The sequence below is a fragment of the Anguilla anguilla genome, chromosome 4, assembly GCF_013347855.1.
Source record: "Anguilla anguilla isolate fAngAng1 chromosome 4, fAngAng1.pri, whole genome shotgun sequence".
Lineage (NCBI taxonomy): Eukaryota > Metazoa > Chordata > Actinopteri > Anguilliformes > Anguillidae > Anguilla > Anguilla anguilla.
In genome coordinates this window covers 47,529,465-47,544,998 of record NC_049204.1, presented here as the reverse complement: position 1 = coordinate 47,544,998, position 15,534 = coordinate 47,529,465, and the positions used below count along the sequence as shown (strand labels likewise).

Here is a 15,534-nt window from a genome sequence, read left to right as displayed (position 1 = left end):
ACACCTAACCCCTAATTGCTCCCAATGAGTTGATTGGTACCTTGCATGGCAGCCTTTCACCATTGGCATGTGAGTGTGTGTGTGAATGGGTGAATGAGAGGCATCAATTGTAAAGCGCTTTGGATAAAAGCGCTATATAAATGCATTCCAGTCCATGAGGAACTATGATGCCATTTACCTGTTTAAAATGTCAATATCTGAACAGCCCCAGAAGAGAGTTGTTTTGTCACTCAGCAGTCTATAAAATTGTGTTTCTTGACACTTAGCAAGTAATGATGGCAGAGTGAATCTTAATAGGCTCCACAGGGAATCGCATTAATGGGAGTGCCAATCAAAAGACAAAATCGGAAAGCACTAATGGGCAAAGTACTTTTCTAGTAGCATTGGGAGACCGAGGTTTTATGTACCTCCAAAATGGATGGTGCCATCATGTAATCAGAGCCTCACTGACCAGACACTGATCATATGAAGACCATTTTGGAGGTTTGTAAGGAAACTAACAGCACAGTCCAGCAGGCTGGCAGAAGGGCTCTATGGATGTGCTCTAGGCAGGACCATGTGGCTGTACACTTCACAAAGGCAGCTCCTCCACCCGGAGGGTGCAGGCTTGTCCTGTCCCCGCCCCACTGCTATGAGCCAGCCACGGAACACTGACATCAATCACCGTGGTAACGGGCCGGTGCTCACCTGAGCCTCTCCTCCTCCTTCTTGCGGAGCTTCATGTCCCTCTGCACCACCTTCAGCACATGCTCCGCCTCGTCGTCCGTCAGGCCCGACAGGTCCAGCTTCCTACCCATGGCTGCCGGGGGCGCGTCGGCTGGTCGCTCGGTCTCAAACCTCAAAGCAAGCTCTTCTCAGGGGGGGAGGAGTGGGCACCTGAGGGTGGGGGGAGGAGCAGAGAGGAGACTCACTCGCTGTGACTGGGAAGGGGAGAGTGCACCAGGCCGTGGGACTGACGCTAAATCTTACGAGCCGCCTGAATCATGAACCCAATCAATTATCAACCTCAGCTCTGGAGGGAAGCACAGTACACGCAGAACAGATTTGCTGCTATTTTGCACTCTACCTTCACAGGGAACCATTTTTCAATTTCGCGATGAGAGGAGCTGAAAAGGATTAGTCATCACCCATCGGGAGGGATGTTTACACCTGGTGTCATTTATAGACATGTTTAGTGTGACATGGCCAGTGCTCACTTTTTCAGCTGAGGCAACATCAACGCTCTCAGTAGCCCTGACAATAACCAATAGCCTACACTTTTCCGGAGGGTAAAAACACATATACACACACACACAAATATTATATCCTCTGGACTGTCCTCAGGAAGTAGCATTGCTACAGACACAGGTACAGATACAGACACACACATCCACATTCTCACACACTCACAGGTGTGCACAAACAAATGCTTTACACACAAATAGGCTACTTTTTTTCATGACAGTTTTGACAAATAATGAAATTCCAAAGTAGAAGTTGGGAAAGATCTCCTGGTAGTCTGATTACACTGACTTCACAATGCCTGAATTCATAATTCTGCCATACAGCAAGATTCTTAAATTCCCTCTCTGCAGGAACACCTCCTTTTGTAATTTCAAGAGTGGAAAAGTGCCAGAGCATGACTGATTGCTTTTCGCACAAACAGTATGAAGAAACACTTTTTTGTTCTCGTTGAGTTCTTTGGTTACAAAAGGATATTGAGCCATCACACGTGTCCTCCTACGGATAAATCAGTTCAGCAGACTGAATTTAGGAGAACACACAAACACTTAACTACGCAATTAGGAAAGGTCATTCCAGTTATAAACACATGCTCATCTGACTGCATACCGTTTCCCACTACTAATTCAGCAATGTTACCCTTTACACCACCCGATAACTCGCAGGTTGCTACTCTTCTGATATGGCCTTCACATATCATGCCATCTAAGTTTCCCTGTACAATCTGATAATCGAATTAATAGTAATAATGAAATAATAATACACATTATCACTGTCGCCATCATAACAACCATCGTGCCAGTTCTCATACCTTGGGCTAAGGATAAGCGGTCTATATATTTGAGAGGAGCCCTGCACTTAATTTTAGTACCATTGTGGGCGGGTCTTATCTGGGCTGGTCAACATGCCCATCACTCTCTGAATTCCCAGGAGGAAAGGATTGTTCATCTGGGCGTTTTTTTATAGAACCGACCAGTGTGGGGGTGGAGGACACCAATTACTTTATTGTGGTGCGTATGCAGCAAATCCATTTGACAATGTGAGCCATTTGAGGTGATTCAGAGTCGAGTCGGTGCCTTATTCAACCTCACAGTTTCCAGCCGCCCTACATCTCCCCATCTGCCTGCAGCACTTATCCACAAACTAAGGAAAAACAGCATAACAGCCTGATTCCATTTTTAAAAATGTTTTTTCTTTAGCAGTTCATTGACATTTACATGATGTACAGAATTTCCAGTTTTCAATCAACATGCGTCCTTAACTTTGTATTACAAGTAAACAAGCATTAGCCTATTATTTTTTCTTCACAGGCTCATTTTGGTGATCAGTTGGCTTTAGTGACTGCAGAACTGTGTTTTATGGGGAAAAAATGGTCTGATTTATTCGTCAAAATGATTGAATTCCAGCCGTTGCCTTATCACCAGGTCTCTGCAGTATTGGACACATGAATAGACCTACAGTACCCAGTGCCTGGCCAACTAAATTGTTATTTTCCAGCACTTCATTAATGAGCGATTTATAAAACTGCATATGCTCAGCCTCCTCCAGGACAGGAAATGGGATGAGCACTGATTCCGGTAATCTCTCTAATGAAACTGAATATGTAAATTACCTGCACAATAATAGAAGGCATAGCATGCGAGCAATGCCCAGCTCACAGAGAAGCGAATCAGTGCTTTGTGTTTTACTCCATAACAGTATCACTATCCATTATCTTAATGGGAAACTCGAACATGTGACTATTATTCATTTCATTTAGAATACATTTCCACATTGTGTTACTCCAAGCAATTACTTTACAATCAGTAACCCACGATTCATGTTCAGAGGCACAACATAATCAATAGTTTCCGGCTATGCGTCATATAGCTTTGCATCACATTAATGACACGTAAATGAGAAACAGAAGCTTCTTTATTGGTATTACTATCTTTGATGGAAAATAACAAAGCTGCTGGTAAACATCCTTGTAGGCACTATTAGCCTAAACATTGCTAAACAACATGTCTGATATAGCATTAGGATAATCTTTAATTCATATGCAATGATATAGGCTACGTGATACATGCTACAAGATGGCATGAAGCCACATATGTAAAGGAATATAAAGGCCACAACATCACACAGACACGCACACACACACACACACACACACACACACCATAGACAGATCAGCTTATGTACATTTTCTGAAAAAGTGACAGGTACCCTGTGGCTTTCCACATCACAAGTAAAAGAAAGAACGTCTTCTGCCACAAGACAGAACTGCTCAGTTCAACCAATTACTGCAGGTACAGGAAACTGAAAGGGCACGATTTTGTGTGTCACCCATGTTATGAGCAGGAATGGGCCCGTGTAATTACTAGATGGCAGGACTGGTGAACCGAGCTGTTCTGACTCACAGTCGGGGAGCTCTCTGGCTCCTGGCTCCCGGTGAGGAGGAGAGACGGTGTGACCTGGAACGAGCCGTGCTTCTCCGGCAGGCAGCTCCAGACGCCCAGCCCTCCCGGCTGAGCGAGACGGCCGTGGAACGCCTGGCGAAGCGGCCCCATGGTCCCAGGAGGGGACGGCTCAAACTGCTGCTTAAATTGGCAAAAGAGCCGAAACAGCCCCGCCTCCCTGTCTCACACCTGCCACCCAACACAACTTCACCGCCTCGTGGCCACAAAGAAATTCTCTCATGAATTTGGCCGACCCCAATGTTTCATTTTTAAAAACAGAAGTTCACTGCAGAAATGAGTTTGAAACAGCTGAAGCATGATATTTATGACCCAAATGAATGATATAGGCTACTAGAATGCATTGGTGGTATTTTTCTTTTACTTGGTTTCAGTGTGACCACTTCAGGTTCTGTGCTCAAGTTTAAATGACCAGTTTAAGAAAGCACAATACTCCCATTTCTCCCATTGTGTTTTTGAAACTCATTCCACCAGTAAAGGACGAAGCAGATTTATGGAAATTTCTCATCCAAATGCCTTACATAGCCTACTTCAGGTGTTTTAATTCCAGTTTTTTGTAGTAATAATGCAATCTTTTTTAAACTAAATTACTTTGGAAATTCAGTGATCCTTCAGCTGGCAACTATTTCTCCATGGTCTAAATTAGGTTATTTAAAGCTTTCTATTCAGGGATGAATCAGAAATTACACTTGTATAACATACTCAAGAATGGCAAAGTTCAGTTTATTTAAATCTATCCTCTTGACCAGTAATTTTGATGGACCCTCCAGCTGAGAACAGGAGGAATGTGATTACACATGCTCTTTACCAACACTCCATAATCAAGCCTATTGTTCAAGAAGATTCAATAGCCAACAAACAAGGAAGACAATAGAGAACTCCTCAACATAAATGAGCGTCCATCTATCAGTGGTTGCAAATCCACATGGTTAATGCATAACACAAAGCTATTCATCTTTCATATAGCCTATGCATATACAATTAACAAAATGAAGCCTCTGCCTTCACAGTACATGTGTTTACCTATAATTTGATCAGGGGGGGATAGACCTTCAACAGCTTCAAGAGTATGTCCTTGTTGACCGATCAAAGTATTCCCCCAATGGTTTGAGGAGCATGACATTAACATTATCCATACATGGCTTCCAGTCACCGAATGCAAACCAAATCAGGAATTAATGGACATTCTTGATCAATGCCTGAGACACCGTTTTCCACTTACAGCAACTAGCCTAAACGTGAACAGATTGATTTTCACTTGATAGAGTGGTGCTGTATACCTCGATGGACTCCACATGGACATACCACAATGCATTCAGCCCAGGCAGGCCATGCAAGGGAGCCTGTTAAGTTATACTTCACATTGGCAGCTCCATTTTTTAATTCAGTTTCCTGTAATTGACAGCATTGATGAGAAACAGAGCATAGAAGTTGCCGCGGACAAAGCCTGGAACACTGAAAGTGGGTTATTTGCACTTATGGACCGCCACGGATAACCACAATATTACCAGAGCCCCTGGCGTCTGTCGTTATCATCTGTTTCATAGAACTCAACAACAGCAACAACGTCATCTCTGGGGTACAAACAGTCTGAATACAGTACCTGCAAAATACAATGGGGCACCAGGAGCGAATAAACAAATAAAAACAAATGGGCACAAAGTAGAACATAACACACAGATGCATGTGTGAGCTAAAAGGGCACATTCAATCATGTGCTAAATTGACTGTTTGCTTTATCCTCTCAGTAAGTCTTAGGAGCCTTCAGTTAGCCTATATCCAGAAGGATAAAGCTCACCATAACAATGAACTGACTGACTAGAACTCAGAGAATTTAATGCACTGATCTATGTATTGTTTTTTTACATAGATCTGTTTTTTTTTACATAGATTATTGTTTTTTGGCATCTGTCAGAATACATACTGGTCCCTGAGAAATGGCTAGGCTATAGCCTATGCCAAGCTGAACCTTTGTGTGGTTTGACAAATTTCCCAACGTAGACATTTAGGCAAGTCAAATCACTTCGTAGCGTAACCTTTTGTCTGTATCTCTTTAAACCATCAGTTTTTTCTTTCTTTGTTTTCTTTTTTTACATCTGTCTGGCTAACTCAAAGACTCACAAATCTTTCACAGCCCAAAAAACAGGAACACTTTGTCAAGCAAGCATTGCATTAAACCCATTAGGCCTAAATACTGCGGAAACAGTTTTGTCGTAAGTTCTTCAGATATATCTTTTTAATTGTTGTTCCAAACAATTATGAAGCTAAAGTCACCAATTAAAAATACACACATACAGTGCAGCGGAGACATTGAGTGAACATGGTCTATTCCCAATAGTTTTGACTGTGTTCAGCCCATCAGCAATTTAACACCTGCTCCAGTGCACAAAGACATCCAGTAATCTATAGTAAAACAGAAAAAACAAAAGCATAGTTTGTACCACCATTTTTTCTCCTACATATTAGTCTCATAAATGTCCTCATATAAGACAGTGTGACATTTTAAAAACCTTCTTATACAGACAATGACAAAGCGATTTGGACATGCTGCTAAAACCCGACTGCGAGTCACATAATAGGCCTAGAATGAAAGGCTATTTCACTCCCCAATAAAACACCCCATATCCTTAATGTTTCTCCTTTTTCAGCTTGAGGCTTTCTACCCAGCTACCCAGCAAACAGGAAAACTGACAGGCAAACGCCTTAACAGTTATTAAATTAGTCAAAATCAATACTAATAAAACTAAAACTAAAGATCAATAAAACGAGAAAAATACATAAACACACCTTCAATGGTCTGGTTCAATATATCATTGTCAAAGTACATTCTGATCCTGTGACCTCAACAGTATATTACCCATCATTCACATCACTGTTCCAACCTGCAGACTTCCATGTCATGGCTCAAGATAGCCTAAGTCAGTCAGGGCTTGGATAGCACAAGATCCAATGCCTCCTGGGAACTTGCAACTGGAATCAATGTTGATTCCAGTGAGCAGATAAACCAAAACAGTTTTGTAATGTAGGGGGCACTGTGTACAGCAATATGTTCAGCAGAGGTCTTGCCTCTCTGTGCTAATTAGCAAAAGGTCAGATGGCATTCATCACCATGTGGGTGGCTCCTAAAGTCTTAGCAAAATCTGGTCATCCAACCATCCTCTGGTATGATCAGCTATTAATGGTCTTTATCCGCGTGAGAGTTCTAACGAACAAGACTAGGAAACCTTGTATATGGCTGGACCTAACACAAGTGATCCGGCCGACCAATGGTGTAACTTCATCACTCAGTCACTCACCGACATTCACAATTTATTTTTTTATACATTGGAAAGTAGGTGGTTTTCACTAGCAAATAGCCGATCTCTCATTGCATATTTTTATTAGGGTTTACAAATAAACTACTAAACATGGTGAAAGTAAGAATATGCCGTAGTCTGAAATAGAAAATATTGCAAATGCCTCAGAGGTAAACAGCAACACAGTGTGAACCGACTGTGTTTAATCTCCAAAGTATGGTCTTCTTACATAAACCATGCAACTGTGACACATTTCAGATCTTCCAGGCTTTGTTTAATCCATCATAAGATGTTCAGAGATACCTCAGCATATGACAAAGGAATTAATGGAAATGCTGTTTGTCTGCGGATGTCTTAAGTCAAAACTGGCTAGCTGAAAATTAAAATTGTGAATTCTCTCCTGTGACGAATAAACTCATCAGTGGAGGAGGCAGTACTGAGAAACAGAATCAGAATCATTAAAATTCCTGAAGACTGTTTATACAGACTGCTGTCCACTGCCATTAGCCATACAGGAACTTGTGAGAGAAGTGTTGGCTTTAACTACACTTTCAGTTAGATCCATCTAGGCTAATGGTAAGCAGCAACTGGAGTTTGTGCCTGGATCCCACAATTTTCTCTGAAAAATGGTCAAATTTGAATCCACATATCTCCATGTAAAATAACATCTGCATCTGCTAAACCCTTATCTGAGAGTTTACTATCATTTTGTTTTAGGCTAATTTACAGAACACCAGAATCTGCCTGTGCATGAGGGCGTTTGTCTCAATTTCCATCTCTCCTTGGGATCAAATAATAAATCAAATAATAGATTGAAATGCCACTTTGACAGCCAATCTGGAATGACAAGTGTGTACAAAGCTACTGGGCACCAATATTTAATCAATTTTGAGCCCTGCTTTACAAAATGCACTAGACACACGTGCAAATGCATGGTTTGATTACACAATATCCTGCTACACTTCTAAATGGCTGGGTACTTCCCGAATACCCACAACAACTTACATCCATACCGTGAGTAACTTTCACGTCTGTCTAAGGAGCACAAAAACAATGGAAACGCCACAATGAAAAATCATCAGTTTCGCAAATTACAGTACAATAACAAAGACACAGTTAACACAAAAACATCATGATTTAGCCTAAACCTTGCACCAACAGGACCGTTGTGATTAGGCCTAACTCAATACAACGGTTGTCTTTATCCTAATGGTTCCTCACCTGAAGATTAATGGGCACACAAACATTATGGAAGGAGGGAAAAAAAACTATCCATAAGATCATATTTCTCAGCAACTTTCAAATAAGTCAAACTCTGGGGAGAGGGGCATGACTTATTCTGTATTAAAGCAATTTTCCCATGGTAAGCACTGATTGAGAGTCTGGTGAAAGCCTCCTTCTCTCCATCACTCCATTCTTCTGAGTTCACAGAGCTAATATATCAATCCCAACACACCTCATTACCCTGGGTATAAAGCCCATCAGAGACCTGCTGTCTGACTCACACTGCCCTTTCCAGGGACTTAGGACGCATTCCCTCTTTTGACAAACACAATTATCATTAATCTGATTATCTAATCTACGTTTGATTTTGATACACCCATAAATATTAGCCTACTTTTAAAATATTTAGGCTATTATATGACCAACATGTGTGTGTGTATATATAGCATATTTTGTTTTCATCTAAAAATAGAAAACTCTTCTAGAGGCATAGTGTATTATCTTGGTGGCACTATGTAATGTTATAGCCTAGGTTATGTTAGCCAATACCTGTATAAAAGAACTGTAAGTTAGAGCTGGGCGATATAGGCCTACCTGAAATTTTTATTGTGATAAATGCGTTTAATTTCAGTCGATATCGATAATTATTGATCATTCACGGTAAAGAAAATTTTAGGATAGTGCTTCCGATATTGCTTGTGTCGAAAGTGCTGCGACGAAAACAGCGACAGATTTACCCACTTGCCACATCTGTTCAAAATGTAAACAAGTCAGGCAGTTTTCACGGTCGGGAAATTTTTTTATGACAGCGTACTCCAAAGGGTGGAAGCGGCTAAAGTGATAAAATAAGTTTGTTGTATTCCCGCTCGTGGTTGGGACGGTTTTCCCGCACAGTTTACACACAACGGTGTTATGATATGATGCTTATGATGTTGATCGCTGTTATGTTTGACGCATGTCAGGATTCACTGTGTTTTTATGCTGCTGTACCTTGCCTTGTTAAACTTTAATTAATTAAAATATAAAACTATAGTTTATAGTTTATATCGGTCAGACTAAAAAATAAATAAAATTAAAAAAACTGCCATAGGCTACTGGCGAGCTGACCTGTCCTTTTTTTATCAACAATTTCCTCACCGTCTGCACGCAATTTCTCACTCCACTCTGTTTCTGTTGTTGTGTCACATGTCGATGGTGCAACCGAACATACACCTGTTAAATGACTGGCTGTTTGCGTGTCACTCGTAGCACGCTCCATTATAAAGGGATATGATAGACTGTTTATGAACCAGGGAGGGAGCACGCTTGGGATTTGTTCATGCGAACAAACTTTGCGTATTTGATGTGCTTTCCTGGTGGTTTGCATTTAATGAATTTGAGTGCAAACCGCCAGGAAAGCACATCAAATACGCAAACTTCGTTCGCATGAACAAACCCCAATCGAACATTCTATCGAACAATTTTATTATTGCTATTGATCAAGTGTCTAACGCCGGTACATATCGCTATCGTTTTATCGCCCAGGCCTACGAGTTACTTTTGTTTGGATGCATTTGTCTTATGCCATCCAAACGAAAAACCGCAGCTACTGTAGTTAGTAAAGCAGCCTTTTCAGCACTTTGGGGGAGGACATGACTTCTGACTGGCTGACCCTGCTTTTACTGGGCCAAAATCTGACAGGCATATTGCCCGCAGCATCAGAACAGAAGGCAGAACAGACAAAACGCAAATGTCACAGGAAATGGTGCTGTCAACAAAGCTGTCAACAGTGTCACTGCTTAACACCATTATACCAGAATTTTATCTGATCAGTTATCCGTTATTATGAAAATATCACACAGGGATTATTTGATCATCAGACACCTGGACATTTAGGCTACATATTTTTAAACAAAATCATCTGCATGGCTGGATATTTTACTGAAGCAATCCAGGATATGCACCTTGTTGACTGGCAGTGCCGCACCCAGAATTTAAACCTGTTAGTCACATATCCTAACCAGTAACCACTATGCCAGAGTGCCTCACCGACATTTGAAACAATATTTGAACAGGATAATAAAAGACCAGTGATTCAGCAGATTAGAGTTGAAGGACAGCTTCAGCCCATAATGGACTTGGAGACTTCCATCAAAGAAGACTTTTGTAGATATTTAGCTATGTACAGGACATAGGCTACACACTGCTTGCTACATGTTGCACCCTCAAATGCTAAGTGTAAAACTTTTTCACTGCAAAGTCAATCTGCATTTATGTAAGTGGAGTTTTGAAAAGAGTTCAAAAGCCATTTTCACAGATCACTCTTAAATACAGCAAGCCTATATAATGCACTGTGCCATCCACTCTATGAAATTATTTGTGTGCTGTGTTCTTCAGGGAATTTAATACAGCGTGTGTGTCACTTTAGGGAATTCTAATGTGATTTTATTTTGTGCGGTTGATATTTAGCCTAATTCAAGGTTGTTATATAGTCTATATTTGTTTTCAATATAGCGTAATGCCATTGTTTGAAGAATTCCAAAAGGTAGCCTACCCCCTGAGTTTAAAAATCCCAGTCTCTTGAAAGCAACACAGATGTAGGCATAAGGGCAACTTCTTTCACTTGCAAAAGCCAAAATTGCCTGGACTACTGAGTAACTTCCGTATTAGTTAGCTAGTTAGGTAGTTGCCTTCCAATGTTACAAGGATCACCAGCTTTACCATTGGATACCCGTGCTTGCCAGCTTATGCTTGTCCAATATATGGGATTTATGGTTCTGCATCCATGGCTGGAAAAAGTCAAATGTCTAATGTGAACTATATGTGTGGTACAGACAGAATGAAGATGGATTAGACTGATTTGCAACCATATTGAAAATCTATCACATTCCCCACAACCAAAACAAACACACAATTTTCACACACACATGGAAGCCTTGCATAGCTCTACATAATTTTCCATGGGAATACCACTGTTATCAGACCAATGACTGGAAAACTATGGAATACTGGAAAACTTGGGACACGATTACATAGGGAATGACTATAAAAGCACTTAACCAATCCATCTGTCTTACACCCTAAATGGTGTGCCACCTATAGTACCAGTGCTCCCCCAAAAAAGATTTTGTTATTTATTTCAACGGGACTCAAAGAATAAATTTAAATAAACATTAATAAGTGCCTATAAGCATCACACAGAAGGAGCCTAACTTCTTAAAAATAATTTATCCAGCTGATCACAAATAATGGCGCCCAGCAGAAACAGGAACAATTAGGCTACTGCGCTTAAATCCATATCTAGTTCCATTCTACCACAACCTGCTCCGCATTTCCATTTTGAGTCTGATTCACCACCCATAGTTCTAAGTCCATGTCCACTTTTTATTACAATGCACTGCAAAAGTGAACCTACTGCTTATTTTATTGGTACAATCCCCAAGTATGGAGCCTACAATTCAACGTGTTGCCCTAGTAGTCTCACCAAAAATGTGATAATTTGCATCTTTAATCTTTTTTTCCCTCCTTAAATAATCGCAGCATTACTTGAAATGCAGGGCTCAGTTACAGAACAACCATCTAAACAGAATTTTAGTCTAACGTCACCTCGACTTGTATTATACTGCATCACAATGGGCATTGCACTCCTGATCCTCTTGCATTCTACCGCATTACAATCGGCATTAGCTCGTGATTTCCCACGACGTCAAATGCATTGTGCATTTTATCAGTAATATATCCTTACGGATCTAAAAGCCAAAAATAAATAAATAAAAAACGAAGACGAAAAGTATGCAAATCCTCAAACTACGCGAATCGCCTACTAATGGCACAAGTTTACACAAACACCGCAGAATGATGCACTGACATCATTAACTGTTCTGAAACGTCATGGCATTTTAAGGTATAACTCATGATCCACCCGGATACGTAAAGGTTTCTGACATATTCACATCAGTCACCTTTTCTGTGTGCTGTCCTGCAGGCAAACCCTTTAATGTTTGGTCATTCAAAAACAATCGCTCCACAATCAGGACGTATTCTACCTTTAACAAACAAGACGGTTCACAAACATTGCAGCAGTGACCTTTTCGATATAATGTTAATAAGACCAGCTAACACGGTGACAGTAGCCTAATTCACCACCTCTTTGATACCAGCTGTTGAAGATGCTACGTAACCTTAGCTTATGACGGTTATTTTTCTTGTCATTATAGCTGGAGTAATGTGTTCACCTGTGCATACGTTTGGTTGTACATAAACAAATGCTCGTCCGTGAAACTGCATCAATGCGAATAACCTGAATAAATAACGGCAAGTGCTTAACATATATCGTTCCACGACGCAATAAAGTTAGTTCTGCCCGTCTATAATGCAGTTCATTCAGGAAACATGTCAACTGCGAACGTAACGTGTTTCTGTTAGCTAGCCAAAGGTGCAAGCTCAAATAACCGTAGACAAATAAAAATAAAATGACCCAATATTGGCAACACAAAATGTATCCATGCGTGCCCTCTGTATGCCACAGAAGGTCGGGGAACAGTTAAATTGATAAAAATCACAAACTTACTTAAATTCACACTCCTGGATACTTCAACTGCGTTTGCGTTAGTCTCCTCTGCTAGTCCGAGTCATGCGGTGGTAAGAGCCTTACAAGCACACTGGCTAGTCAGGCGATTTGCGTGAAAGAGAGCCACTGTTCGTGAGACGTGCGATCAAGCCTACACTTAATTTTTCGCCGTGTAATGTGAATGGAGCACACAGGTTGGTAATTCCCTTTTGTCCAGACGGGGAAATAGAGGACAGTTTAGTAAAGATGCTTCTGTCTCAGTCAGGGTCGCGATATTCACCGGGTGATTCCATCTTCTCTCAGCACCTGGGTCTCCCGCGGAACAGCCAATCAAACAGCGCGAATCAGCTTCGCAACTTCCCTTCGAAACGAACGCACCCGTAGAATTAACTCAATTGTGAAATCCCGTTTCTGGACCAATTTCGAGAGAAACAATTAAGTTATTATCATGGCCACGTAAGCATATAGGATTTGTGCTCTTTAGCATGGCCATTCATTTACTAAACCTAGCCGAAGTATTTGATTTATGGTGTTATTGATCATGATGGCATGAAGTGTCCTCAGTGTAGCCTACAACACCGATGTCTTCTTAAAAGGATTAGTTTACCATTGTAACATCGTTTACTTTATAAAAATGCATATCGATTCCTTCATTACAGAGTGCGCTTAGGATCAATTTCCATTTGGAAACTGTTCTGCTATATTCATTTTTAAACAGTATATCACTGTGCCAAGTTATCTCATGTAGTAGATTCAGTATTTTTCATAGAAATGAAAATCCCATTCGTCAAATGTTATTCACAAGAAAAAAGAACAAAGTAGACCGGTGGATTGGGAGAAATTACGTCCTTTCAAATTTCACCATTGTCTTCAAGTTATCTTCAGTTGGGAGGCCAAAGTGAGTAATAAGCTAATTATGGATATCAAAGAACTCAATTAAAACACACATTTATTAACTCTTTATTTCAATACAGATGAGATTGGCTTTGGTGGAAGATCCATTTTTGTGATAGTCATTTTGCTCAAAATATATTTGTTCAAATGTACCCTTAATATTGGGGGACATAGTCATAGTCATTGCGTATAGTAAAAGGATGAGAAAATGCCACTGTGTATCTTCGAACTCCTATTAGTGCTGAACGATTCCGTATCTCTTGAAATGACAACTTTTTCTGTTAAGCCCAATCTTATCACTGAATTTCATTACATGTATTTTCATAATCCTTCTCAGGAATTTGATTCAGTAAAGTTAATTTCATGTTGATTTACATTTGTTTCCCCCCAATAATTGTAATTGTGTGTGTGTGTGTGTGTGTGTGTGTGTGTGTTTGGTTGGTGGGGGGGGGGGGGGGGGGTTACTTTTGGTTTTAAAATCCCTACTGAGATAAACTTAAGACAGCTTTAAAACAAAATGTTCCCTTTAGCGTTTTCATTAGCTTAATTTGGATGAATTCATGTGTAAATGAAAGATCATTGCAAAATATATATATATATATATATATATATATATATATATATATATATATATATATATATATATACACGTTTACTTATGTGAGGCTGGGCTGAAAATGGTTTGGTAAATAAGGCTTGATAAATCAGCCTTGGTATCAAAACGTCCATTAGTGTCTGACTGGCTGTCAGTTTGGGGCATTTCCCTACAGCTGGGCCCTGTACCCAAGGAGTGTGTGTGCCAGGTCCTATCACTCACCGGCCAGATGGCAGCACTCTCATCACTCACTCTGCGCACATTCCAGACCAGCACCCTGTTTGCTCACCTGTTGCCCGACTACCCACAGGTGTGCGCTCGTCTGCCTAGCAACCAAGCTCCACTTAGCTCTGCACACTGGCCCCTTGATGCTGTCCCCATTACCTCTGTCCCGGGCTCCGGCTTGCTATGTATTCATGGCGCTGTTGCAGTTGCTTTTCAGACCTTTTTACTCTGCTGTGTGTCTCACTTGTCTTTTGGAGTGTTATCATGTCAGACGAGCCACTGTGTTGCATCTGTTCTCTTGCAAAATAATATTCTCACAATAAAAGGGATGCACTACCCTACCTGCTACCACCTACCTGTAAAAGCATTGTTTCTATTGTTTTATGCAGCTCACACAATTTTTTTAATTGTAAGTTGCTTCACGTCATTGAAGTCCTTTTTCATACCACTTGTCTCTGTGTGCATTTTGAGCATGTGACTTCGGAATTAGAATGCTGTCATTTTGATGTTTGCTTCCCCTTCTGTTTGGTCCAGGTGGTTGGACAGAGAGAGACCTCCATTGTTTGATTTTCTGCCAGTTCTGCGAGACCCGATTGAGGACACACAATTTCACAGCATCAGTTCACAGCATATTTATTATCCACATTTTTCCCAGATCTGTGCTGGACATACCATTAAACCACCATAAATGTTGCCAAAAGGAAACAACCATTCACTATATTTTGAGGTTCCTCTGCTGTAAATTAAGAGCAAATGCTATTAACATCTTCAGCATTTTTTTTTCATGCATTCATGTGTGTGCCATGTAAGCTATTATACAAACAAAATCATATGAAGCTTTTTATGTCTGCTCTCCTAGATGTATCAGCAACAGTGCTAGGGTTCTCAAACCAGAAGACTGCAAAAACATTTTTTTCTCCCCCTAAAACATCCATAAGAGTTGGTGTAAGCAGGTTTGTTGCTGTTGCTCAACCAGCCACTGGTGCAGATTTATCAGTACTCGATGTAAGCTGCAGATGTGGAAGTTGGTCAAGCAGGCAAGTCAATGGAGATGGCAGTTTGTCTATTTAT

General features: G+C 40.7%; 1 protein-coding gene and 1 long non-coding RNA gene across 4 annotated transcripts in view; one reads left to right on the top strand and one right to left on the bottom strand.

Moving 5' to 3' along the window:
- myrip (myosin VIIA and Rab interacting protein) overlaps positions 1-13,095 on the bottom strand; it is a 118,457-nt gene extending 105,362 nt beyond the window's left edge. For 2 of the 3 annotated variants that reach the window (XM_035415553.1, XM_035415554.1), the window contains exons 1-2: positions 12,750-13,095; positions 688-876 (exon numbers count right to left, since the gene is read on the bottom strand). In XM_035415553.1, coding sequence (XP_035271444.1) covers positions 688-797 — 110 coding nt within the window. In that variant the 5' untranslated portion in view covers positions 798-876; positions 12,750-13,095. The remainder of the gene's footprint in view (positions 1-687; positions 877-12,749) is intronic. The other variant, XM_035415555.1, reaches the window with a different exon arrangement.
- Positions 13,096-13,129: 34 nt separating this feature from the next.
- On the top strand, positions 13,130-15,326 carry LOC118226165. The gene is made up of 3 exons (XR_004764973.1): positions 13,130-13,647; positions 14,394-14,548; positions 14,998-15,326. It is a non-coding gene; the product is annotated as an uncharacterized LOC118226165 (long non-coding RNA).
- Positions 15,327-15,534: the final 208 nt, after the last annotated feature.